At 45.4% G+C, this 27930-nt stretch overlaps 1 protein-coding gene across 1 annotated transcript; it reads right to left on the reverse strand.

The window, feature by feature from the left end:
- Positions 1 to 103: 103 nt before the first annotated feature.
- ACER2 (alkaline ceramidase 2) lies at positions 104 to 27763 on the reverse strand. The gene is made up of 7 exons (XM_068107606.2): positions 27376 to 27763; positions 25970 to 26077; positions 25741 to 25855; positions 25467 to 25608; positions 9192 to 9329; positions 3019 to 3156; positions 104 to 1485 (listed from the first exon to the last, which is right to left on the reverse strand). The coding sequence occupies exons 2-7, from the start codon at positions 26072 to 26074 to the stop codon at positions 1296 to 1298; spliced, it is 828 nt and encodes a 275-aa protein (XP_067963707.1). The 5' UTR covers positions 26075 to 26077; positions 27376 to 27763; the 3' UTR covers positions 104 to 1295.
- Between the last annotated feature and the right edge of the window lie 167 nt (positions 27764 to 27930).

Genomic DNA, 27930 nt, shown 5'->3' on the forward strand with positions numbered 1-27930 from the left:
GCACAGCCGTGCTTCTAAAAAAATGATGCAACCAGCAGCCACAGGCTGCATACGACACAGCAACCAACATATCCGTACAAGTGAAAAGTCCAGAATAACAAGGTTGGCATCATTTTCAGAGTTTAATATATTTGTATCATCAGGTTTTACAAGGTACACACTGTTTAATTCGGCAGAGGCCGATTATTCCTGATGCGTGAAACTCCTTGCAACCCATGCCTACAGAATTTTTTTTTTTTTGGAACACCGACCACATTTTCCATCCAATCATCGTGTAACTTCGTTGGAAAATTATCCATGGGTTTGGCCTGTGTTCAGAGTTCCGGGTCAATCGCTCAAGCGGTTGCGGAGAAAACCAATTTAAAAGTAAATAAAAGGTGAAAAAGTGAGGATGGAAGGGGGGAGGGGGAAAGGGAGGGCCTTCCACAACATGGTCATGGACGTTCATTCTTTAAAACACAATCGTGTAAAGCAAACTGGAGAAAAAAAAACATTTACACATCAAAATTGAGATTTGCCAAGAGTGGAATGACAAAAAATACTGTCAATTAGCTTTTTCAATAGTTAAATATGGTCAGCTCCTCCATGAGCCTGGACTTTGTATACAAGCAAAAATTCCATTGATTTCCCACATAAAGTGCTAGAGTGCCAATAAACAAGTGCTTTGAAGGGCATTGCCCAACTTGCAGATAAAACACTGTTTTTGATCATTAGAAAATCGATTTCAGCTTTGCTTTAACAGCGCTATTATAGTATCGAACTAGAACAACACTCGGTAGAGCACATACATCTGCCAGGCCGAACAGTTCATGTTTTGTATCCCACTGATAGGCCGGATCTGGATTCGGACCTGAACCAAAATCGGCTTGTTTTTCTCACCTCATCAACTCATCCACCAAGTTTTGTCAAAACTCGTCCACAACTTTTTGAGATATCGTGCCATGTATCGTTTTTGGCCCCATCACTCAAAGGTGAAGAATCACCGGATTCGGATTTTCACCAAAATCGAATCCATTTGTCCTCGTCATACACCCAACATGTCCAAATTTCGTCCGAATTCTTCCGCAACGTTTTGAGATATCATGTTCACAGACAGATAAACAGACAGGGTGGAAACATAATCGGTGGACGAGGTAATGAACATTGCTATCGGCATTATCACCACTAGATGGTTGCTGCTAGACTCACAGAGAGAGGCTGGAAGGACAAAATATAATCGGGCAGCAACATGAGGCTGTCAATAGCTTAAGATCCGAGCTCTAGTCTTCTTGGTAGATGCTTGCCACGCGTACGGTTTATAGGATCTTTTGTCCAGTTGTGTCCTTGGAGACACAAAGCAGTGCAACGTAGGGCACGCCAATGAAAGCCCAGCGTTCACTCGGCCAGAATTTAAGCGCAGGGCCTTGCTCAGGGCCCTCGGTCACTGCGTGAAAGTAGGAGAAGCATACGCAGCCGAGGTATGCAGCTAGGCAAATCAGCACATGCCTGAAAACAGAGAATTTACAGAGCAATTGACAATGCGGTAGAGGCACAGATAATCTACTACACATAAATTAAGAATGTAATAATGCTTTTTCAAATGTTTCATAAAATTGCAGCTCACTATGATTAGTAAGAGGTTACAATATTATATGGTTGGAGAAGCATCGAGTTTAATACAGAGGGGACATACATACAGAGGGTCTCGATGGTTAGAACGAGTGGAATGACATGGCATGGTGCTGAAGTGTAGCTGAATGTATCACCTTCAACTATTGAACTCGTCCTCCTCTTTATCCTTCTGATGTTGACAACACTTCCCGATTCCACTTTCTGGGGTGACTTCTCCATGATTCCAATTGTCAACAAGTGCCTGCTCCCTCTTCCTCTCCCCCTCCCCCTCTATCCCCTCCCACATCACTTCCTCACCACCCCCTCCAAAAACGTGGGTGATATTTATATATAAATAACTCATTTGATATACCGTACTCTTTAGGAAGCATTGGTGCTGCCGAAGCAGTTTCACTGGGTGGTTTGCCATTGCTTTCTCAGCATTGTCCATGCTCTATCATTTTAAATGCTGAGCCTCAAGCAAAGAAGCAGCATGTACCATGTTTCTTTGGCACGAGTCGCATAGAGTTTGAACCAGAACCTCCCAGATTCAGAGTGGACGCTCTAACCATTATGCCACCGAGTCTGGTATGTCTGTGAATGTGTATGTCTATGTATGTGCGTGTGTGTGTGTGTGTGTGTGTGTGTGCCTGGGCGCGTGCCTGGGCGCGTGCCTGTGCGCGTGTCTGTCTGTGCGCAAATGCACTCTCTGTACACTACGGGGTTATTAATTCCCTCCCTTCCTGTTAATAACTGTCATACTTGTCATGTTGTTTGTGAATAGCTTTAGTGTTGGGGTGGAATACGAGTCGACTCATATGGGAAAAGGTGTTTTTCCCTTCCAATTGCATTCCTTGTACAGTGCGTATATGAAGAAGTAATAATTAAATAAAAGAGCAAACAGCAAAATAAGTTCCTCATTAAAGACAACATTTCGGACATTTAAATTGACACCAAATTTCTACTTTTATTATTGTCTTTCAATCTGATTAGAAAAAAAAAACCATGATCTTTTCTTCCCGTTAACCCCACACCCAAGCCCACCTCCATCCAAATTTCCAGTTTTTCCTTCCTGAGAGTTTCCTTCTATAAATCCATCCTGTCCACCCCATGCATCCTTTCCTGCTCCCCATTCTCCCACACACCCATTGTTTGGCCAAATCCCCAGTGATCCTCAATTCAATAACCAAGAATACAAAAAAAACCATTGAGCATCGTCATTGAATGCCAGTTAACTCACCTGGGCTATTTGCATAGCGGGTGGAATAAAATTGGTTAAATAAAAACGTAAACTTCCGATCCGATTCCAAATGAATCCTCATGCAGGTTATGCCAAAGAAGAGAAGATAGGATTTCCCGTGGTCAATGTTTGGTTGTTATGTTGTAAAACAAACATGTCGGTGCACCACTTATCCTCTCCCCACTGACCAGACACAATGCAGATACGGGAAGTTGACCGACTCCCACATGTCACAGAAGAGTACATCGCTGAGCCAACAAGCCAGCGCTAGTAACCACCACACGCCGGAGATCACACCCAGTTTGTATACACGCTCGTTCTCGCACCTGCAAAGGAAGTACGCACCACACCCTTGTAATTGTGCAATAGAACAAAATAAACACCAAGACAAACAGTCTTTATATAATTATCAAAGCAAAGTCCATGTTAGAACGAATTTTAAAGGTAAGGTAGGTTACAGTTCAAGGCGCACACCAAACAAAACATTCGTGAGTTAGGAGAGCGTTTTTTTTACACTGTGCTTATTATACAACAGTTGTTACTATTACCTGACTGTTATGACATATTACACTGGATAAGTTACAAAATTAACAATGCTATTGCATTATTGTGGTGCTGGATTCACCCCTGCAGATGACCTGGTACTGAGTTTGATCCATTGGCAAGATCCCATTTGAGCCAGTACCCTAGTACCCTGGCAAAATCCCTTAAGTTGGGTCCAATCCAAATCTGAATGAATGAATGAATGAATGATCGTTTTAAGGACATTTTCCCCCGCTAGAGCAGACGTTAGCCTTGCGGGCCCCATGACCTCATGGTTCCCTGTTTGAGGCAATGTTTTTATGGCCGGATGCCCTTCCTGACGCCAACCCTTAGCCACCTCTTACAATGCGCAGGGATACGGAATACGGTGTACCTATTCTAAATCAGGGTACCCACCAGGATCATTCATCCCAGCAACCTGGTACTCAATTTGCCGACATCGGAAGGATGACAGACTGAGTCAACCCCCCCTGGCGTTAATTCAACGATTGACCGGGATTCAAACTCAGGATCCTAGGATCCCAAGCCGGCACCCTAACTGCTAAGCCAACACCAGGCTCAGTTAACACCCCTGGTGTTAATTCAATGATTGACGAGGATTCAAACTCAGGATCCGAGGATTCAAACTCAGGATCCGAGGATTCAAACTCAGGATCCGAGGATTCAAACTCAGGATCCTGGGATCCCAAGCCGCACCCTAACCGCTAAGCCAACACCAGTCTCAGTTAACCCCCCTGGTGTTAATTCAATGATCGACGAGGATTCAAACTCAGAATCCTAGGATTCAAACTCAGGATCCTGGGATCCCAAGCCACACCCAAACCGCTAAGCCAACACCAGGCTTGTCCAATCCAAGTCTATAGCTTCCAAATGAGGCCTGCACCCAGGCAGTGATTGTGATAAATAGGAAGCTGCCTGTCAAGATCCTTTCCAAAGAAGCGTTTGGAGAGTTGGAAGTCAACTTATGAAGCTCAGCAGAAATGATGATGAAGGTTGTTTAAAATTACAAATTTACTGTGCATGCACCACATATCACTGATCTCTTTTCTTTCTTTTTTTCTTCTTCTTCTTCTTCTTCTTACATATGTAGCACAAGGCTGCTGGGTAGCATCATTGGCTGAGGGGGAAGTTGTGCCGCTAATGCATTTCACCCTGCTTGTTCGGACAGGAATTCGGAATTTGGCCATGGTGCCAGCGATAACTCGCCTCCTCTTTATGAAGTACACTGTGAGATCTTTAACGCCCATCAGCTATTGCCAGCAGATGAGACGCCAGTTTAACGTCCATCTGAGGGACGGCACACCCATTGATGAATCACCAGGATGACAGTTTATAGCTGGGTCGGCATTCAAACCCAGGCTAAACAGCTTTGAGTCGACTGTGCAGTGTGCATCACTGATCTCTACACTAACTGGATGGGTATCATAAAGATAAAACGCCTTGATGATTTCTGTGCTTGCCCCACTGTTGTCATCCCCCAGTAGGCCTACCAGTGGATTTACAGTCACGTGAAAAAGTAAGTACACCCCATGTAAAGTTTTGACTTTTTCAACATATTTCAACATTCAGCTATTTGATCTTCATTTCAACAATATTGATAGATAAAGGTGATATAATATAACAAATATCATGAAACATTTACATTTTGTAGTCCATTCTATAATTTAAATAAACATAAATGCAAATTTCGCATGTGGAAAAAGTAAGTACACCCCTACATTTATCACTACTTCAAATACCTAAAATTAGAATCAGGTGCACCAGCTCAGGTGCAAATGATTAGAACATCGTTAGAGAGGATCTTGGAGGAACCTGTCTTATTTAAACCTCAGACATTTAGTTTGGTTTGCTCGTTGTTGAAGTGTGCGGCATCATCATGCCTAGATCAAAAGAGCTCTCTGAGGCCTTCAGAAAGAAGGTTATAGATGCCTACGAGTCTGGGAAGGGATTTTAAAAGATCTCCAAACAATTTGAATTCAATCATTCGACTGTCCGGAAGATCATCTACAAGTGGAGAAGATTCCAAACAACTACCAACTTGTTCAGGCCAGGCCGCCCCAGCAAGTTCAGCCCGAGAGCAGACAACAAGATGCAGAAGGAAGTCTCTAAGAACCCCAGAATGTCATCACGGGACCTACATGTAGATCTTGCCACTGTTGATGTCAAAGTGCATGAGTCTACCATTTGAAAGAGGCTGCACAAATTTGATCTACTTGGGAGGTGTGCCAGGAGGAAACCTTTGCTGTCCAGAAAGAACATCAGGGCAAGACTAAAGTTTGCCAATGAACACCTAGGCAAAGACCAGCAATTCTGGAACAATGTGCTCTGGACAGATGAGTCAAAGGTCGAGCTATTTGGCCACAGTACCAGAAGACATGTTTGGCGAAAACCAAAGACAGCATTTGACCACAAGAACCTGATACCAACTGTAAAGCATGGTGGTGGAAATATTATGGTTTGGGGCAGCTTTGCAGCATCAGGGCCTGGGCAGCTCACCATCATAGAATCCACTATGAATTCTTCATTGTACCAGATGGTGCTTGAGCATAATGTGAGGCCATCTGTCAGAAAGTTGAAGCTCAACCGAAGGTGGAACTTGCAACATGACAATGACCCTAAACATACCAGTAAATCCACCAAGGAATGGCTGAAAAGAAAGAAATGGAGGGTTCTGGAATGGCCAAGTCAAAGCCCGGATGTAAATCCCATCGAGATGTTGTGGGGGGATTTGAAACGAGCTGTGCATGCAAGAAACCCCTCAAACATCGCACAACTGAAAGAATTCTGCATGGAGGAGTGGGCAAAAATTTCTCCCAGTCGATGACAGAGACTGGTAGACAGTTATAAGAAACGCCTACTTGAGGTTGTTTCTGCCAAAGGGGGCAATACCACCTATTAGAGCCAAGGGTGCACTTACTGTTTTCACATGTGAAATTTGCATTTATGTTTATTTAAATTATACAATGGACTACAAAATGTAAATGTTTCATGATATTTGTTATATTATATCACCTTTATCTATCAATATTGTTGAAATGAAGATCAAATCGCTGTATGTTGAAATATGTTGAAAAAGTCAAAACTTTACATGGGGTGTACTTACTTTTTCACGTGACTAAGTTGCTCAACTTTTAAATTGAATTCATGGGGTACTGATGTAGCACAGGTTTGATTGGCCAAATTGTCTCCTCAAGAATCCAAGTTCATTGTGAATCTATTTAATATATACGACTATGCTTATTTACCCCAGAGAGTAAACACTTCGGGATGTCCCAGTTGCCTTCTCGCGGCAATCTTGGCAGATGTCTACATATTGCGTACTCGTATACAAACATTTGGAAAGCATAAACACCTCTAAATGTCTCATTTTTGTTTTTACAATTTTGTTTGGATGAATGGTGGTACCGTAAAATGGGGTGAATAGGGACAGCAAGGTGAATAGGGACACAAACTGAAAAAAAGTTCAGAAACTTTTTTCGCTGAAAATTGATAACCATACTGATTTGTTGATATTTGGGTTGAAAGTGTTCTCTTGTTTTTTTAAAAAGCAACTTATAGTCCCATTAACCCCATATATGGGTTAAATAGGAATAAATAGGATTTTTATGGCTGTCCCTATTCACCCCATTTTACGGGTGAATAGGGACAGTCACTAATACAAAAAAATAATAATCAAGAAATAGGGACAGTTTGGAGAAACTTTTTATCCCATTTTTTTTTCATTGGCACCATGGTTTATATTATGGGTGCATATTATGTGCATCCATCTGAGCTATCAATTTAGCAATAAGTTGGAAACTCAGGATTGTTTCTTGATTATTATTTTTTTGTATTAGTGAGTGTCCCTATTCACCCATAAAACGGGGTGAATGGGGACAGCCATAAAAATCCTATTTATTCCTATTTAACCCATATATGGGGTTAATGGGACTATAAGTTGCTTTTTAAAAAAACAAGAGAACACTTTCAACCCAAATATCAACAAATCAGTATGGTTATCAATTTTGAGCGAAAAACGTTTCCGAACTTTTTTTCAGTTTGTGTCCCTATTCACCCCATTTTACGGTAACTACTTTTCATGCCGATTAAATTTATTTCGATGATAACGAATAAAGAGTTTGTTTCTGTTGATAACAGGTATATGTGAGACAATGAACCACAATCAATTCCAAAGCTCTCAACTCCACCCTGTTTGGAAATTGTATCGACTATGCCACCACACGGAGGCCGCCATATTAATTTTTTTATTGCGTTGTCGGTCTATTCGCTAAAATAAAAGGAAAAACTATTTTCATTTACCGATATATTTTGTAGACTATAAACGAATAAAGACAATGAGGACAACAAATTGAAGATAAAAACGAGTTTGTGTTTAACACACGCTGTAGAAGATAGTAGAAACTAACAAGGTTCATGACGGGGTGATCGTATGCTATTTGAATACCTCACGATGACACGACTGTAGAGCCAAATTCAAATGAATAACGTCAGTGTAAATCAAGCAGTGGTATTTGAGATTTGTTCAAGTAGTTGTATATACAGTACCTATAGAAAGTATCTACCCCCTTTAAAATTTTTCACCTTTTGTTGCCTTATCACCTGGAATTACATTGCATTAAATCTGACTTTCTCCACCTTCATTTACACATCGTATCCCACAACTTCCAAGTGAAAAACAAATTCGACAAATTTCAGAAAATTAATTAAAAATACAAAAATAGAATATCTTGGTTGGCTAAGTGTCCACCCCCATTATAATAACAATTGTAAATTAGTGTAGGTGAGGTGTAACCAATCACCTTAAAAAAAAAAATCACCTCTCCACCTGTGTTAAATTGTAGTGATTCTGATTATTTCAAAATAAAATCAGCTGTTCCTGGAGGTTTCCTCTCCTGGGTAGTGCATTTCACAGAAAAGACAACCATGAGCACCAAGGGGCTTTCAAAAGAACTCCGGGATAAAGTTGTGGAAAGGCACAGATCAGGAGATGGGAATAAAAATATTTCAAAGTCTTGGATATCCCTTGGAGCACAGTTAAGACAATCATTGAGAAGTGTAAGGCGTTTTGTGCCACCAAGACCCTGCCTAGATCAGGCCGTCCCTCCAAAATGGATGACCAAGCAAGGAGGAGACTAATCAGAGAGACCACCAAGAGGCCAATGACAACTTTGAAGGAGCTACAGGCCTTTATGGCAAAGAGTGGTCACTGTGTGCATGTGACAACAATATCCCAAGCATTCCACAAGTCTGCCCTGCACGATAGCGTGGCATGAAGGAAGCCATTACTCAAAAAAGCCCACCTTTATTCCCGTTTAAGGTATGCAAAAACCACTCCGGAGATTCTGAAGCCATGTGGCAAAAAATTATCAAAATTTCTCTGCAGTCTAAGGGTGATCGATTTTAAAACGTTAAATGCATGCCACACACGGGCCAAACAATACGTGCTGTCACTTATTTTTGGGGTCTCAAGATGGCGGCGTGTTTACTTCAACATTCGGTCGTTACAGACAATCCAGTTAGTATAGAGATCATGCATGCAGTTAAACATACGAGTAAATATTTCATCGAGACCTCTAATGGAACTCAAGCTCCGATGCCATGAAACTGACCCAAAGATTTGTTCTTGAAAAACGTCAAAGGATGATTTAAGCCCATGAACGACACTAAAGTCAGGCCTAAAGTTCCCCCTAAAAGAAAGCTTGCAATGCAGTGCCTCCTTCTGCCATTGCATCAAAATGGAATTTTAGAGTCAGGTTTGACTGCATGGCATTGAGCCCAGCACTATATACACATGAAAGGAGAGCTACCAAGGACATACCTCCTGAGCTCACAAACGAGCAGCATGGTGCAGGGTAGGCCAAACATCATCAAAGTCAGGCTGTTCATTGTTGGTTTGATGAAGCCCAGCAAAGAGACTGCTAGTGTGAGCAGGCACATTGCAGCCTTGAACCGTGCACTGGCACACACCAAATGGTGAAATAATAAATAAATAAATAAACACTCATTTTGTACTTTGAATACAATTAATAAAAACAGGGGTAGAATCAATTAAATCAGCGAAAAAGTACACAAAAACTTGGTCTGACTTGCTTTTCCATTATGACATCCGGTGTAACGCTCCTTTTTATGGCATTACCAGAAAACATTTTCTCCATACTGCTTCTCAAAAGACACGATAACATTACCTTGTTGATAAAGACCGAGGTCCGGTTGCATAAAGCATCCTCAAGGAAAGATTTGAGGATTTACTTAAATATTTCTTTACGTTTCCCCTTTAGGACACCCTTAATTTGAGGATGGTTGAATATATGAATATTCCTGAAGTTTTTACGGCATAGCCCATAGGGCAAAGCCATCCAGAACAGTTTATCCGTCTGTATGTATGTATGTATGTATGTATGTATGTATTGTTACAGACGCGGCTTTTAGATGTTATATGGACCGAGCGGTGGTGTATTTAACCGCGTCCGAACAGTTACTCCCCGATTAAAACCCGATTTCACCCGACGTTGACCAGATCGCCCCACGGATATTCAATCGGGAAATCTCTAAAGCGATCGCAAGAGAATGAAAAAGAAGAAGAAGAATACGGAGGAAGAACAGATTTATTATACACACACAAGCAATATTTTAGAGCGACCAATATTATTTACAGCAATAGATGGAAAAGAGCAGTCACACAGTGCATTGTTAACTTATTCTATTTCATTTACTTAATCCCCAAGACAAACGAGTAGGACAGGACGTTCACACTCACACGGTGGATATTGCAGGAAGGAATAGCTGAGGTGGACGCGTGGAGGAAGGCAAGGTCGGAGGCCGCAGCACCCCTCGCGGTTTTGGCGGGAAAACCTCCGTCGCGTATCCGCGGCCGTCACGCGCTGGCTCGGCACACCTGCTCCTCTTCCTGGGGTGGAGCCGTCTCCCTCCGTTCAGCGCGTCTCTCCAACGGCAGGGGATATTGCATGCAGGCAGGCAGGTAGGTATTGCGGTGGATTGCGCTCCTCTTCCAGGTCATCCCCCAGCGTATCTCTCAAGCCCTCTCCTTGGTGCAGCCTCGTTGCTCCTCTCCAGTCATCTCTCATCTGGACTCCTAAAGCAGTCCCCTGCAGTCGCTTTTATCACCTCCAGCGGAATTAAGCCGCCGGCTCCGAGGGCACGCCTACCGGGTCACTCACCGCGGTGTTGATTGGCTGTTAGGGCCGGTTCACTCCTTGCTTCTTATGACGAGGTGGAGACACGCCTTTCTTCCCCAACCTTACCTCGTGGCCAATGGTGGTTTGAAGAAAACCAGCCAAAATGCGGAAGGCAAATGGAAGGGAGGTTTTGGGGAAATTGGAAGGGCCTACGCTTATTTTGTTTGATACAATGCAAAGTCAATCTAGTGGAAAACACATACTTAGCCTACATGGAATAAGGAAATACACTATTTAAAAGATATATCGTGACCTGCGTGTATGTTCTATGAAATTAATTAGGACGGCTGCGACCATTATTTACATTACCAGGATGTTACCATACCAAAACCATACTCTTCACATCCGTTACCCTTCCTCCAAAATTGTTACACTCCTCAAAACCCGTTACACTTCTCAAAACCCGTTACACTTCTCAAAATCGTTACACTGCACCCTCCTTTCTTCAGGCACGTCCTCGGGCCTACTAGACTTAACTGAGTGTGACATGTAGGTGTAATTCCCTCTACAATTAACCTGACCCTGAGTGTGACAATTTTAAAACACAAATAAGTATGTCCCCCTATTGCATTGCATCCTGTCTAACAGACTCAAGCCCACAGCTAACCGAATTACGGAATTATTCTGAAACTATACATTTACGGTGGGGAGCATTATTTACAAGGACGTGATTTCTTATTTACAACGCAACCCAGGACCTGTGTGTTTTTTTTTCTTTTTCTTTTTAGGGAACAAGAGAAAGAAATTCCTGTCGGGAGGGAGGAGACAGCACGCATTGCATCGATGCACCAGTACCAATACCACCAAAGCACCCAAAAGCACCCAAACACCACAAAGCACCCAAAAACACCATCCGGTGCGGTTACCATGGTTCATAATAAACACAACAAAACAACTGGTGGTGGTCTTCTCCTTGTGTGCTGGGCCGATGTTCTTCCTGACGTCTTCTGGCTTCATGCGGCCTATTTGGACATAATAAAAAAGCACAACTTGTGTTCGTTTTTTATTATTATTTAGGGCCTCAGGGCCCAACTAAGGGTGGTCCACCTGTTTGGCATAGGTGCCACCTTACCGAGGTCCGCAAGCAAGATTCCCTGGCCACTATGGCCGGTCTCCAACAGAGGTGCTCTGCCCCAGAACCTGGGGTCCATCAAGTGGTACTTGGCCGCCGAACAGCGGTCCATAAAGTGGTACATCAACGCAATGCGTGCTGGTTCTGGGAATCTCGGGCGCACAATGGCCACCTCACGCACGCTCCCCTCGGCACCCAATGGCGCACAGGTCATGTGGGAGACAAAAGAAAGACAATTGAGCGAGGGGTAAGGTCACAAGGGTACACGTCAAACAAGGCAATGCAAGGTGAAATGCGTACGGAGGGCGAAGTGAGAAAGCTCGTCCCTACCGTACGTCACCCCCCTGTCACCTACACTACCCTTGCTCTTACCCCATATTTACAAAATCTACCCATTTACAAATTCGTCACTACTGTCACGTCTTCCCCATATTTCCCTTATACCAAATTCGTCACCACAATCCCTCTACTTCAAAATTTGCCATCATCAATTCATCATCAATCCTCAAAAGGAGGGAGAGATGGAATTACGCACAATGTCACACCCACGTCATGATGCGTCTCACAACTCAAACATTTGCACAGTAAAAAATAATCAAACATGGCATGGTGTGGAGTACCTGTCACCTCAGGTGAGTGGATGCAGATGGTGTGAGGAGATCCTTCATCCTAACTATCCTCTAAATGATTTTAACACACTTTACACTACCCGGGGTCTTTCCCTGCCAATCCATTGGCCAACTTACACTATGGGTTCTAATAACCAATTCCCATTGGCCAAACTGTGGTGCTCCTCAATTTTTGGGGTCTCACTCCCCCGATTCATCTCCCGGTGCTCTAGCACAATTTCTGGGCTGCGACGTGTACCTCTCCCAACAGGTCTACCCACCTGCACACCTCCACCACTGTAGTTGCCACCCGAGCTTACCTAGCTCCTCACCCTAACCTATCTAACTGGGGGCAGCCCCTCTCCTGGCTCTGTCACCCCTTGGTGCCCTTTGGCACTGGGCTACCCGGGTCCGTCCTCCGGATCCTCGGGCCCCATCCACACAACTACTACCGGCTCCCAGAGCCCACCTGCGGCCTCACCTGGCCGACATCCTTACAGTGGTGGAGTGCCCAAACCAACTACACACACTAACAGGCTACACGCCCAGCCATTTCCACAACACCAACGCACCCATCCACATACCATGCTGTCACCCGCACCACAGATGCCAATATCCAACTACAATTTACCTATACCCTCTACCTAACACTTACACTACCCGCCCCGGGTATCCGTGATGGGGGTCCACTCTTCCCCCATTCACACCTTCGCACCATCCACTCCACTCCACAATTTCCACCATACTCACTCCACGACCATCCATTCCAATACTCCATACCATTTATTCCATACACCTGCCCTCCATTCACCTGTCGTTGCACACCTGTGCAATCTCACCTGGTGCCACCTGCACCCTCCTTTCTTCCTGGACCACTTGGTCATCACAATACACAATCACCATCACTCACTCATACACTGCTCCATCCACCTGTTCAGTTGCACACCTGTGCAATCACACCTGTTCAATCACTCCCACACACGGCATCATCTCAGCTAACTCCTCCCCTCTGAAACTTGCGCTTCCCAGTCGTCCCTTTAAACTATTGCGCTCCCACGTCATTATCAACCACACTAACCTACCTGCGTCCCCACTACAGGTATCAGTCACTAACTAACCTTATCGTTACCTAAGGTCATCTTCGCTAGATCCCTATCATTATCCAAGCCCTCCCTGGCTCGTTTTCACTGCCATAAACCCCATAATCTATAGCGCATTTGCCCCCACCTGTGAGGGATGGTGGATTTGCCATCCCACCACATCGGGGGTCTCTCACTACCAATTTCGCTCGTCCAAATCCAACAATTCAAAAATTTTCCATTTACTGCCAATTCTATTCACTTTTCTAAATTTCGTTTCAAATCACTACTATCACTATCACCATCACCCGTCTACTTATTACATCCTCTCGGTGCGCCAATTCACATCACCCGTCTACTTATTACATCCTCTCGGTGCGCCAATTCACATCTACAGCCCGGCTTCGTACAGCCGAGCAATGAACGCGGGTCGTTTTTTTGCCAGCGGCTGGATACGTCCCGCATTCGGGGCAGGGACGGAGGCTTACCCGGGCCGAGATCCCATGCACCACTTCGGCGTGGAGCCATCCAATGTCCCGATCTCGACCTGCCGGCACGTCTCAATAGAAAGTGGTCGCCATGACGACCCTTCCTATCGAGCTGCCCGCTCCGCCTTGTGGAGCCCGGACGCGGCCGCTCCACGCGAGGCCCAGCGTGGATCGCGCACGGCGGTCCTTTCGAACCCGCCGTGGCTCGGATCTCCGCTGGTTCTCGCGGCACGCGAAGCCCGGCACGCACCGAGGGCCCGATCCGGCTAAAAGTCGACCTAACCTTTAACCCGGTTACCGTCGACGCTTCACCTGCAGGCTTACATGCATACGCTACCTCTTTCTTGCTCATACATGCAGCCGTTCCCATTCTCCTCGTACCTTTTCTTTCACACCTCGGTACACTCACTCCGCTCACCGACTTGGTCACACACCTGACCACCGAACACTTTGGCACACATTCGTTGCTCGCACACCTCACCAATACACCGCTTCGCGCCCCCTCCTCGGTCACCTCCTTTGTGACAATCACAGGTGTGCTCTCACCCGCACACCCAACCACGTGTCTCACTACCAATTCCAGCGTGCATTCCCACTCACGCTCTACCATTCCAGGTGTGCATCCTTCCATCCCAGGTGTACATCCTCGCTCACCTATCACAACCAGCTCACGCTCCGTTTCACTCTCACTACTCTCACCTCCACTCTCAGTCGCGCACTCACCCTTACTCTTGACAGCATGCGCTTTCCCCATGCACCCGTCCGTTACACACCTTTCTCGCGCATCCTCCCGCGCACACTTCTTCGTTACTTCCTCCGTAACACTCACCACAGGCATGCATTCTCCCTTACTCTTGACAGCATGCGCTTTCCCCATGCACCCGTCCGTTACACACCTTTCTCGCGCGTCCTCCCGCGCACACTTTTTCGTTACTTCCTCCGTAACACTCACCACACCGCGCTTCCCTGTGCTCCCTCGCACACGCGCTTTGACCAATTCACTCTTGACGGTACACTCACTCCTCGGCGTGCACTTTTTCCTCACACACCCCATGGTCGGACATTCTCGCACACCTCTTTTTTCGCACACCGGTCCTGTCACACACCTCACCAACGGCCTTTCACGAACACCCGGATCCAAACCAATCCCCAAGCCGACTGAATCTCCCCTCACATCATGTACATTGCCACTCACCTCCGTACCTCGTCGCACCTCCTTTGCCACCTGCAAACTTTTTATTTGGTTAGTGAGCATCACATCATGATTTGAACACAGACCTTGTACATATTCCATGACTTCCTCCTTTATCTCCCTCTTAGTTTCTGTCCGTCCCTTCTTAATTTCACTCACCTCTTCTCCCACTTCCTCTAGTTTTTGTTTAACCTCTTTTATTTCTCGGTGCGTCCCCTCAAGTTCGTCCTCTAAGGCTACCGTGACCGTCTCTATGTGCATCCTCACCTGCCGGTCCTTTGTCTCCATTATCTCTGTCACCTCCTCCACCCTCATTGTCAGTTCCTCTCGTACCATCTGACATTGCCTCTGCGTCGCTATTAATTCGTTTTTAATTTCTTTTTGTGTCGCCTTTAACCCTCCTAGTACCGCAGTGTTCTTTTGAACCTGCTCCACTAACTTAGTTTGTCCCTCTGTCAGCTGCTCCACCTCCTCCGTCAGATCTTCTATTCCCCCCTGTAACTTTACCGTATTATTTCTCACCTCTTTCTCTATACGCTTTTCGCCTCGCTTTACCTCCTCGCGCAGCCCCGAGACCTCCTCACTCACCCCTCGTCGTATTTCCTCCATCTGGTTCCCCATCTGTTCGATTTCCCGGGCGGATTGTTCCCCTATTTCCCGCAATTTGTCCTCCATCCTATTTTCTAACCCCATTAACCCATTTTTCACCCCCTCTAACTGATTCTCTTGAGCGGCCATTCTGTTTTCTACCCCCATTAACCCATTTCTCACCTCTTTTATCCCGTTGTCTAACCCCTCAAAATTATTGTCTAACTTCCCAAATTTCTTGTCTAACTCCTCAAAATTATTGTCTAACTTCCCAAATTTCTTGTCTAACCCCTCACCAGTACCCCTCGCTTCGTCCCTCATTACCCCCATTTGGCCCTCTAATCGCTCACCCTGAGCCCTCATTTGGCCCTCTAATCGCTCACTCTGAGCATCCATTTTTGCTTCTAGCCCCATATTTGCCATTAGTATGGTTGCATTAATCTGCGCCATGAGGTCCCGCACATCAATTCCCGCTATTTGCGCAGCGGGCGCGGCTACCCCGCGCTCGTGCGAGCCGCCCCTTTGTGCGTCTGATACCACGTGCGCGAGAGCGCCATTTTGCGCGTCTGACACCCCCTCAACCGCCTCCTCATTGCTCTCCTCCTCCCTTTCTTCCACATACATTTCCCCTGGTTCCTGGGTTACCCCTAACCCGTCTATCTCTCCCACCGACATCCGATCGCCTTGATTGTCCATGGCGCGATCTCAAAATTCGGGTTTTGCTTTATAAAACAAAATAAATTTCGGCAGCTTGTAATTTTGAGCGCGTTAAGCGCGCTTCGGGTCCGATTTCGGGTCCGATCTCCCTCCTCGACACCAATTGTTACTCTAATAGTACAATTGGTGTTCCAAAATTTGGGCCTAACAAATTTAGTCCCAGGTTCGAATCCAACTCCTCGACACCAATTGTTACAGACGCGGCTTTTAGATGTTATATGGACCGAGCGGTGGTGTATTTAACCGCGTCCGAACAGTTACTCCCCGATTAAAACCCGATTTCACCCGACGTTGACCAGATCGCCCCACGGATATTCAATCGGGAAATCTCTAAAGCGATCGCAAGAGAATGAAAAAGAAGAAGAAGAATACGGAGGAAGAACAGATTTATTATACACACACAAGCAATATTTTAGAGCGACCAATATTATTTACAGCAATAGATGGAAAAGAGCAGTCACACAGTGCATTGTTAACTTATTCTATTTCATTTACTTAATCCCCAAGACAAACGAGTAGGACAGGACGTTCACACTCACACGGTGGATATTGCAGGAAGGAATAGCTGAGGTGGACGCGTGGAGGAAGGCAAGGTCGGAGGCCGCAGCACCCCTCGCGGTTTTGGCGGGAAAACCTCCGTCGCGTATCCGCGGCCGTCACGCGCTGGCTCGGCACACCTGCTCCTCTTCCTGGGGTGGAGCCGTCTCCCTCCGTTCAGCGCGTCTCTCCAACGGCAGGGGATATTGCATGCAGGCAGGCAGGTAGGTATTGCGGTGGATTGCGCTCCTCTTCCAGGTCATCCCCCAGCGTATCTCTCAAGCCCTCTCCTTGGTGCAGCCTCGTTGCTCCTCTCCAGTCATCTCTCATCTGGACTCCTAAAGCAGTCCCCTGCAGTCGCTTTTATCACCTCCGGCGGAATTAAGCCGCCGGCTCCGAGGGCACGCCTACCGGGTCACTCACCGCGGTGTTGATTGGCTGTTAGGGCCGGTTCACTCCTTGCTTCTTATGACGAGGTGGAGACACGCCTTTCTTCCCCAACCTTACCTCGTGGCCAATGGTGGTTTGAAGAAAACCAGCCAAAATGCGGAAGGCAAATGGAAGGGAGGTTTTGGGGAAATTGGAAGGGCCTACGCTTATTTTGTTTGATACAATGCAAAGTCAATCTAGTGGAAAACACATACTTAGCCTACATGGAATAAGGAAATACACTATTTAAAAGATATATCGTGACCTGCGTGTATGTTCTATGAAATTAATTAGGAGGACGGCTGCGACCATTATTTACATTACCAGGATGTTACCATACCAAAACCATACTCTTCACATCCGTTACCCTTCCTCCAAAATTGTTACACTCCTCAAAACCCGTTACACTTCTCAAAACCCGTTACACTTCTCAAAATCGTTACAGTATGTATGTATGTATGTATGTATGTATGTATGTATGTATGTATGTACAGTCACCTGAAAAAGTAAGTACACCCCATGTAAAGATTTGACTTTTCCAACATATTTCAACATACAGCTATTTGATCTTCATTTCAACAATATTGATAGATAAAGGTGATATAATATAACAAATATCATTAAACATTTACATTTTGTAGTCCATTGTATAATTTAAATAAACATAAATGCAAATTTCGCATGTGGAAAAAGTAAGTACACCCTTGGCTCCAATAGGTGATATTGCCCCCTTTGGCAGAAACAACCTCAAATAGGCGTTTCTTATAACTGTCCACCAGTCTCTGACATCGACTGGGAGAAATTTTTGCCCACTCCTCCATGCAGAATTCTTTCAGCTGTGCGATGTTTGAGGGGTTTCTTGCATTCACAGCTCATTTCAAATCCCCCCGCAACATCTCGATGGGATTTAGATCCGGGCTTTGACTTGGCCATTCCAGAACCCTCCATTTCTTTCTTTTCAGCCATTCCTTGGTGGATTTACTGGAATGTTTAGGGTCATTGTCATGTTGCAAGGTCCACCTTCTGTTGAGCTTCAACTTTCCGACAGATGGCCTCACATTATCCTCAAGCACCCTCTGGTCCAATGAAGAATTCATAGTGGATTCTATGATGGTGAGCTGCCCAGGCCCTGATGCAGCAAAGCTGCCCCAAACCATAATATTTCCACCACCATGCTTTACAGTTGGTATCAGGTTCTTGTGGTCAAATGCAGTCTTTGGTTTTCGCCAAACATGTCTTCTGGTACTGTGGCCAAATAGCTCTACCTTTGACTCATCTGTCCAGAGCACTTTGTTCCAGAAGTGCTGGTCTTTGCCTCGGTGTTCATTGGCAAACTTTAGTCTTGCCCTGATGCTCTTTCTGGACAGCAAAGGTTTCCTCCTGGCACACCTCCCATGTAGATCAAATTTGTGCAGCCTCTTTCTAATGGTAGACTCGTGCACTTTGACATCAACAGTGGCAAGAGCTACCTGTAGGTCCCGTGATGACATTCTGTTTTTTTTTTTGGTTTTTTTTGTATACAGAATCGAGGCTCGTGAAAGAGCTAACATTTATCAAACAAACAAATCAAACAGACAAGCAAACAAAGTATTTAAAAGGGGAGCGGTAGACAAGATGGGGAGAGAAGGGGAAGCACATAAACACAAAATTTGAGAGCAGGGACATCGGGAATGTGTGGGAGGGAGAGGGCTTGGGGGGAGGTGGCATGGGGAGGGGGGGGGGGGGAGAAGTATAAACACAAGGACACCAAGGACTCCCAGGAAGAAGTTGGTATTTCAAAAAAGTGGATTTGGGGTGAAATGAGCGGGGGCAGAAAAGATCTAGGTTTTGGATGGGGGAAGATAAGAGATGGTGGTGAACAGGTGTTTTAAAGACCTGGAGGGAGGAGTGGGATTGAAGAGAGTGAGGGAGTTTGTTCCAGAGGCGGGAGAAAAGAGGAATGAAGGAGTGAAGGTGAGCAGAGAGTCTTGATTTTGGCAGTTTAACCACAAGAGGGTTGCAGGCAGATCTTGTGCGACCTGTAGGAATATTTGGGGGACAGAGCCCAGAGAAAGCTGGAGGAGCAAGGCCGGAGAGGAGTCAGTAGAAGACAGAAAGACCACCAACCTGCCTGCGGTGAGTAAGTGAAAGGCTCTCGGAGGTAGCTTCATCGCGGGAGATTCCAATGATTCTGAACGCTTTGGTTTCAACAGCGTGAAGGCGAGCTAGGTGTGACGCAGGAGCACCAGCCCAGAGGGGCGAGCAGTATTCCATTGAGCTGCGGGTGAAAGCCTTGTATGTGGTGAGGAGCTCAGGTGTGCCAAGGAAGGACTTCGCACGACGGAGGATGCCCAGTCGGTGACTGGCTTTGGAGGCCAGATTTGAAATGTGGCTTTCCCAGGAAAGTTCATGGCAGATAGTGAGACCCCAAAGCTTGAGTGACAGAACTTCTTGGAGAGGATTATTCAGAAAGTGGATGGGAGGGTTGTCCAGTCGGTCTTTTCGGAGAGACATCGTAAGAGTGTGAGATTTTTCAGGATTGAAAGACATGTGCCACTTGATTGCCCAGTCTGTGATTTTGTCCAGGTCTGCAGAGAGTGAGGAGGCTGCAGACTGCCGATCTGAGGGTTGAGGAATGGAGCGGCAGAGAGTGGAGTCATCAGCAAAGAGATAGAGAGGATTTTCAAGAGAGTCGGAGAGATCATTGATGAATGAAAAAAACAGAAAAAGCACAGGGCCCAGAACACTGCCTTGGGGAACTCCAGCCTGAACAGGAAGAGGAGATGAGAGAAACCCATTCAGGGCCACATGTTGACTTCGACTAGAGAGGAAGTTCACCAGCCATCCGTGGAGATTTCCATGGATACCAAAGGAGGAGTGTTTGGTGAGCAGAGCGGGGTGCCAGACCTGATCGAAGGCACGTGATATGTCAAGGGAGACAGCTCTAATTTCCTGTTTGGCATTGAGGACCTCCATCCATTGTTGAGACAGCAGAAGCAGCATGTCCAGAGTGGTGCACCTGATTCTAATTTTAGGTATTTGAAGTAGTGATAAATGTAGGGGTGTACTTAATTTTTCCACATGCGAAATTTGCATTTATGTTTATTTAAATTATACAATGGACTACAAAATGTAAATAAAATAACCACCTTAAGAGGCCATTTTTCCCCGCAAGCGGGGGTTGGCCTTTTTCGGGAACCGTGGTTGTTGTTGTTTTTCGGTCCCCTTTTTGAAGCAATGTTTTACGGCCGGATGCCCTTCCTGACGCCAACCCTTTTTGCCGCCTTTAACGACAAACAGGGAATTACCAGTGAACTGGTCCTCAATTAGCCGACCTCGGAAGGATGACAGGCTGAGTCAACCCCCCTGGCGTTAATTCAGCGATCGACCGGGATTCGAACCCAGGATCCTAGGATCCTAAGCTGACACCCTAGCCACTAGCCCAACACCAGGGTTTGTAAATGTAAATGTAAATGACTACAAAATGTAAATGTTTCATGATATTTGTTTTGTTATATCACCTTTATCTATCAATATTGTTGAAATGAAGATCAAATAGCTGTATGTTGAAATATGTTGAAAAAGTCAAAACTTTACATGGGGTGTACTTACTTTTTCACATGACTGTATGTATGTATGTATGTATGTATGTATGTGTATATGTATGTCCCATCAAACGTATACCAATCAGAGCTGAGGATCTGGTCACATGACAGGGTGATGTGATTACGTCTGATGTCATTACGGCGGTACTGCGGCTGACTCTCCACACTCCGGTATTTTGATTCCAATTTTGTCCAGGCCAAACATATCGTCGAACCTGTCATATATCACAATCGCCATGCTCTACCTTTACGTTTTACATTCAGTGTGAAACACAAACAAACCGATTGTTAAAATGACCATGAAATAACGAAAGCATCTGCATTACATCTTTTACAAAACGGCACATATAGGCCTTAGGCTTTATGCCTCACCTTTGGACTGCTTCGGACAAATTAAGCCCAAGTTTCTTAATACAGTAGTGTATCATTTCAGTAGTATCATTTCGTAATAGTAATAATAATAATCATATAGTAAATATGAGAATAACACTTGAATCCCAATGTCATGAATACAAAGTTGATGGATTGAAGCGGTGTATGGTTCATGATGCAATGATAAGCGGTGTACGGACTAACAGCCGCAGAAGTAAGGAATTCACCTCGGTTTTGTGATGGCATGTTATTAACCAAACCATTGTGGGGTATATAGATTACAGTAGATCTTCCCTCAGTTCTGGATGTAAAACTTACCTCACGGATGTCGGGATTCCTCCAAATTTAACAGATCCTAGCAACTACAGACCAATCAGCCTTCTCCCAATTATCAGCAAAGTCATGGAATTCCATCATTGCTTCGGATATGAAATCTTTCCTCTTCTCCAATGGCTTGATCTCTGATCATCAATTTGGTTTCAGACCAGGTCACTCTACCCTGGACATGCTGCTTCTGCTGTCTCAACAATGGATGGAGGTCCTCAATGCCAAACAGGAAATTAGAGCTGTCTCCCTCGACATATCACGTGCCTTCGATGCGGTCTGGCACCCCGCTCTGCTCACCAAACTCTCCTCCTTTGGTATCCATGGAAATCTCCACGCATGGCTGGCGGACTTCCTCTCTAGTCGTAGTCAACGTGTGGCCCTGAATGGGTTTCTCTCATCTCCTCTTCCTGTTCAGGCTGGAGTTCCCCAAGGCAGTGTTCTGGGCCCTGTGCTTTTTCTGGTCTTCATCAATGATCTCTCTGGATCATTGGATCCTTGGAAAGGGTGGAAATGCGAATGGTTCGACGGATGTGCGGAGTATCGTTGAGAGAGAGGAAGACAAATGATGAATTGCGAAAGATGATGGGAATAGAGCCTGTGATTGATGCTGTGAAGACGAACAGGTTGAGATGGTTTGGTCATGTGTTGAGGAAGGATGAAAGTGACTGGTTGAGAAGAGTGATGGAAATGAATGTAGAAGGAAGTAGAAGACGGGGAAGACCGAGAAAGACTTGGCTAAAGATGGTGGAAAAAGAAATGCGGGCAAGGGGGTTAACAAGGAGAGATGCAGAAAATAGGGCAAAATGGAGAAGATTGTCATGGGGACCGCAAGGCTAACCCCCGCTCTAGCAGGGAAAATGGCCTTTAAAATGCATGTTGTTGTTGTTGTATCAATGATCTCTCTGACTCTCTTGAAAATCCTCTCTATCTCTTTGCTGATGACTACTCTCTGTCGCTCCATTCTTCATCCCTCAGATCGGCAGTCTGCAGCCTCCTCACTCTCTGCAGACCTGGACAAAATCACAGACTGGGCAAACAAGTGAAACATGTCTTTCAATACTGACAAATCTCACACTCTTACGATGTTTCTCCGAAAAGACCGACTGGACAACCCTCCCATCCACTTTCTGAATAATCCTCTCCAAGAAGTTCTGTCACTCAAGCTTTTGGGTCTCACTATCTGCCATGATCTTTCCTGGGAAAACCACATTTCAAATCTGGCCTCCAAAGCCAGTCGCCGACTGGGCATCCTCTGTCATGCGAAGTCCTTCCTTGGCACACTTGAGCTCCTCACCACATACAAGGCTTTCATCCGCAGCTCAATGGAATACTGCTCTCCCCTCTGGGCTGGTGCTCCTGCCTCACACCTAGCTCGTCTTCACGCTGTTGAAACCAAAGCATTCAGAATCATTGGAATCTCCCGCGATGAAGCTAACTCCAAGGGCCTCTCACTCACTCACCACAGGCAGATTGGTGGTCTTTCCGTCTTCTGCCGACTCCTCTCTGGCCTTGCCCCCCAAGCACTCTCTGGGCTCTGTCCCGCAAATATTCCTACAGGTCGCACAAGATCTGCCTGCAACCCTCTTATGGTTAAACTGCCAAAATCAAGACTCTCTGCTCACCTTCACTCCTCTTTTCTCCCACCTCTAGAACAAACTCCCTCACTCTCTTCAATCCCACTCCACCCTCCAGGTCTTTAAAACAGCTGTTCACCACCATCTCTCATCTTCCCCCATCCAAAACCTTGATCTTTTCTACCCCCGCTAATTTCACCCCAATTCCACTTTTTTGAAATACCAACTTCTGTCCTGGAAGTCCTTGGTGTCCTTGTGTTTTATACTTCTCCCCCCACCCCCCCCTTCCCACGCCTCCTCCCCCCACCCCCCCCTTCCCACGCCTCCTCCCCCCAAGCCCTCTCCCTCCCACACATCTCCCTGCTCTCAAATGTTGTGTGCTCTCAAGTGTTTGTGTGCTTCCCCTTCTCTCCCCATCTTGTCTTCCGCTCCCTCTTTTCATATATTTTGTTTGTCTGGTTGATTTGTTTGTGAAGTAAATGTCAGCTCTTTCACGAGCCTCGATTCAGTATACAAAAAAAAAAGAAAAAAAAAGTCGCCGGCATTTCTCCGCTCGGCTATTCACCGTCCTGTCGGCAGATTCCTTACAGCCAAACGGTCTTCAACCGCCGGCACATACACAAACTAGAACGGCACTCAGTTGAGAGCATACCTCCACCTGGTGAACAGTTTACGTTTTGTATCCCACTGATAGGCCGGATCTGGATTTGGACCTTAACCAAAATCTAATTGGCTTGTTCTTGTCACCTACCCAACTCATCCACCAAGTTTATTCATAACTCATCCATAACTTTTTTAAATATCATGTTATATATCGCTTTTCACCCGATTGTTTCTGTGAAACCATCAGTTTTTCATCTTTAATTGGATTCATTCCACTGCGAGCATTGAAAACGAATGTTTGCCATGCGAGCGGACTAGGCATCTTCAGCGGCAGCTCATTTGCTTCTCGGAATTTGGATACAATTTGCACCCCTGGCTCATTTTAAACATTAGTTGCTCTTTATTTATTCATTATTAAATCTCTTCAAGTGGGACAAGACAAATGTCAGGAAATAAACTCATTTCTAGATCCAATCGACAAGTTTCTTACTTGTCATCCTTATTCTGCAATATCTGCTCTCCATCTTGTTCTCCCGCTCCCTTTATCATACGTTTGATGTTTTGTGTGAGTTTGTCTTTGTGATCAATGTTAGCTCTTACACGAGCCTCGACCTTGTATACAAAAAAAAATAATCAAAAAAAAAAAATCTCTCAACAGTGAAGAATCACTTAAAAATTAAATAATTCTTGTAGCCGAATCCATATTCAGATCTTCACCAAAATCGAAAGGATTAGTCCTTGTCACACTCACAGCCTGTCCACCAAGTTTCGTTCAAATCCGTCCATAACTTTTGAGATAACCTGTTATATATTGGTTTTAGCCCTATCACTCACTCACTGGTGAAGATTCACTTAAATAATTACATAATTCTCATGTCCGAACCCATATTCCGATCTTCACCAAAATCGAATCGATTAGTCCTTGTCAGACACCCAACCTGTCCACCAAGTCTCATCCAAATCCGTCCACAACTTTTTGAGATATCCTGCTATGAATCGTTTTTGGCCCCATCTCCCAATGGTGAAGAATCACTTTAAAATATTAAATAATTCTCATATCCGAATCCATATTCAGATCTTCACCAAAATCGAATCGATTAGTTCTTGTCAGACACCCAACCTGTCCACCAAGTTTCATCCAAATCTGTCCACAACTTTTTGAGATAACCTGCTATGTATCGTTTTTGGCCCCATCTCCCAATGGTGAAGAATCACTTAAAAAATTATACTAGCCGGATCCAAATCCAAAAAATCTAATCATTTCGTCCTGCCAAATTTTGTCTGAATCCATCCACAACTTTTTGGGAGATCTTTTTCACAAACGGACAAACAGACAGACAGGGGTGAAAACATAACCTCTATCCACCTTTGGTGGCGGAGGTAATTAAGGGTCGAAGAGGAGAAAGATTTGACCTATTTCCGCCTGGAAATCTCATCGGTCTTTGGAGGCCCCATGATTGCTACAGCATTTGCAGTCAGTCATGTACATGCATGGACGTTTATAAGGTTTTGTGAATGAGACATTTCCAATAGTCCAAGACAACCCAAAAAAGTATAAGGACATGTACATAAACATGTATAAAAATGTTTTTTGTTTAAAAAAAAAACATTTTCTTACTAATTAGTACTACTTCTTTGATGGCCTAAATTATTTCAATTAATTCTCGTGTGATAAGAAACACCATCAGGTAGATCTTCAAATGTGCTCGTTTGTAGTCATGTCTCACCGGCTACGACGAAACACCAAAGGCATCAACCTCCGAGGGAACCAAGATGCAAGCGCGAACATTACGACCCACAGGATGGCCAACTCGTCCAGTATCTGTCCCAGGAAGCTCAATGTTGCGTGGAAGTAGGCCGAACCTAGGCCTAATAGGAAATGGAAAGGTGTGAGGGCTTGCGAATAATCAAGCTAAACATCCACCATATCAGTTGGAAAAGCACCAGATAGGTCTGTTCGCATTATGCACCGTTGACAATGAAAGTGACCTGGAGACTCACCCACAAACACGAGTAAACCCCAAACCAGGTAGATATCACCACTGAAGTGCTCGGCATATTGCTTCGACAAATGCATGCAGATGGGTGGCAGCACGAAGAATAGGGCATTGCTCACCTATTGTCACACCATACAGGAATCGAATTAACCCAATCATAAAAGCTGAGTGTGCTTTCCCTGGAAATACAATCGGCCAATTGGTTTTTATATACCTTCATAAGGGGGTCTCACCGTGTTGTAGAACTCTGCGATGGATGGCACAATTACATAGTTACGTTCACACCAATCCACATCAGAGCTTCCAGCCAACAGCTGCTTCCACACATGCTCCTTCATCGCCTGGAAGACACACAAAAACACAAAAACACAAAAACACACACACACACACACCTCTGTTCACCAGGTGAAGACCTTTATTTCAGGAGGTTGAAAGTCAGCATCTAATAAGGATAAGTGATCCACAAAGGAATATCTACTCTAATAAATATAGCTTTTGTGGCTGTAGCTTTGTCAGCAATATTCACTCCTCGATTGGTTGTGGCACTGACCAATCAAGTGTGCCCGTTTCCCCCTTCATTCGTGATTACAGTGACTACAACTCAACTCTCACAACGGTGACGACAATATTGGCGATTACGGTGCAGCGTCTTTATCACACGCGTCACCTCACCTCTCGTTAACCCACCTCACGTTACCTCACCTCACCTCGCGTTTCCTCACCTCAGGTGGTGGGTGGTTCGTGTGTAGTCACCCGGCTGCTGGTTGCATCATTTTTATGTGGGCGCATCTGCCGCTGATGCAATGCTTCTCTATAACCACAACCAGTGGTCTAGTATTCATTTTGCCGATCTCGGGAGGATGACCGGCTGAGTCAACCCCACCTGGCATTAATTAATCGGGATTCGAACTCAGGACCTTAGGATCCCAAGCCCGCCGCCCTAACCATTAGGCCAACACCAGGTGACTCACCTTAGGTGCTCCCGCTAGGAGGGCGAGGGTGCCCCCTACTCCCGCTAGTAAATAATAGATGAGGGCGAGACTACCGGAAGTAAGCTGTAACACGTGCCCTTTTGTGGTTTGTTTTCAACGTATCCAATCACGTGACTTGTCGCGAAGGGTGCACTAACCGGAAGTTACGTAGTTCCGCGGGCGCCTATATAACAACCGCATTCAGGAAAAGTCAGCAGAAACACACAGACATATATTTACACACAAATACATACGTAATCGCTGAAACTTTCGGGTAAAACGAGCAAAGCGGGACGATCGTTTACCTGTGCAGCATGAACATGGATCCGTCCGGATTGGACAGTAAATAATTCGTAATAACAAAGACAGACGGGGACAGGAAGTCGTACACGGCGCCGGACTTGAGCAAAACAACCCAGGGGAAGGAAACACATCAAACACACGGGTCCCGCCATCCGGGAAGAGCACAGGATGATGTTTACGGGGGGGGACCTTCCATGGTCCGGTAAACATCCCGCCTCAAAATGAACTTTTAAAACTTTCAAACAAGTAAAACTCTCACGTGATAAACTTCCGGTAAACATCCCGCCTCAAAATTAACTTTTAAAAACTTTCAAACAAGTAAAACTCTCACGTGATAAACTTTTCGAGCGTCACCTTGTCCTTACCGTTACGAAGTGCCACGCAATTGTCGTGCTGGAGAAGGACGTACACCGACGTGGTATTACTACAACGGACGATCAGTGAACGTCTGCCGTCTGTTGCTTTGTCACTTGGTGTCCGCTCGTCCGATTCACATTCCGGCTTCGGCTGACGTGCCGATAATCCCGCCCGTCTGTCTGAGTGAGTTGTCACTCGAATGTATATCTGAACTTAACGCAACAAGCCTCTTTCACGTGTCCTGTTTGTCTGTCATTCCGTCGCTTGAAGCCTCCTCTTCTGTCGATCTCTCCGCCTCTTTCACTTTTATCACCCTTGGGCATCATTTGGCAGAATCATGTACGCCTTTCGCAATGAGAGCGCGGCGAAGCGTCGACGCGTAAAATGGGGCGGAACAAATCGGAGACGCGGACAAATGGGAGGGGAAAACCGAATGGGGGGCGGAGTTAAAGATGATGACGCGTTGACAAGTGGTGGCTTGAACGGCGACTCTTCATGCTTTGTGGCAGCTGAAACTTATTTCTTATGGAATAAATAAATATAGAAGTGAAAATAGAGTAAAA

This window comes from Myxine glutinosa, chromosome 2 (assembly GCF_964187855.1).
Source record: "Myxine glutinosa chromosome 2, kmMyxGlut1.1, whole genome shotgun sequence".
Taxonomy (NCBI): Eukaryota; Metazoa; Chordata; class Myxini; order Myxiniformes; family Myxinidae; genus Myxine; species Myxine glutinosa.

Excerpts from the sequence above, each read along its gene's own strand:
- ACER2 (XM_068107606.2), bottom strand. The coding sequence starts at position 26,074 with ATGAAGGAGCATGTGTGGAAGCAGCTGTTGGCTGGAAGCTCTGATGTG. Across the intron at positions 9,330-25,466 it reads TTGGTGTTTCGTCGTAGCCG|TGCACGGTTCAAGGCTGCAA; the intron begins GTGAGACATGAC and ends GGTGTGTGCCAG. Across the intron at positions 3,157-9,191 it reads CTCGTTTGTGAGCTCAGGAG|GTGCGAGAACGAGCGTGTAT; the intron begins GTATGTCCTTGG and ends CTTCCTTTGCAG.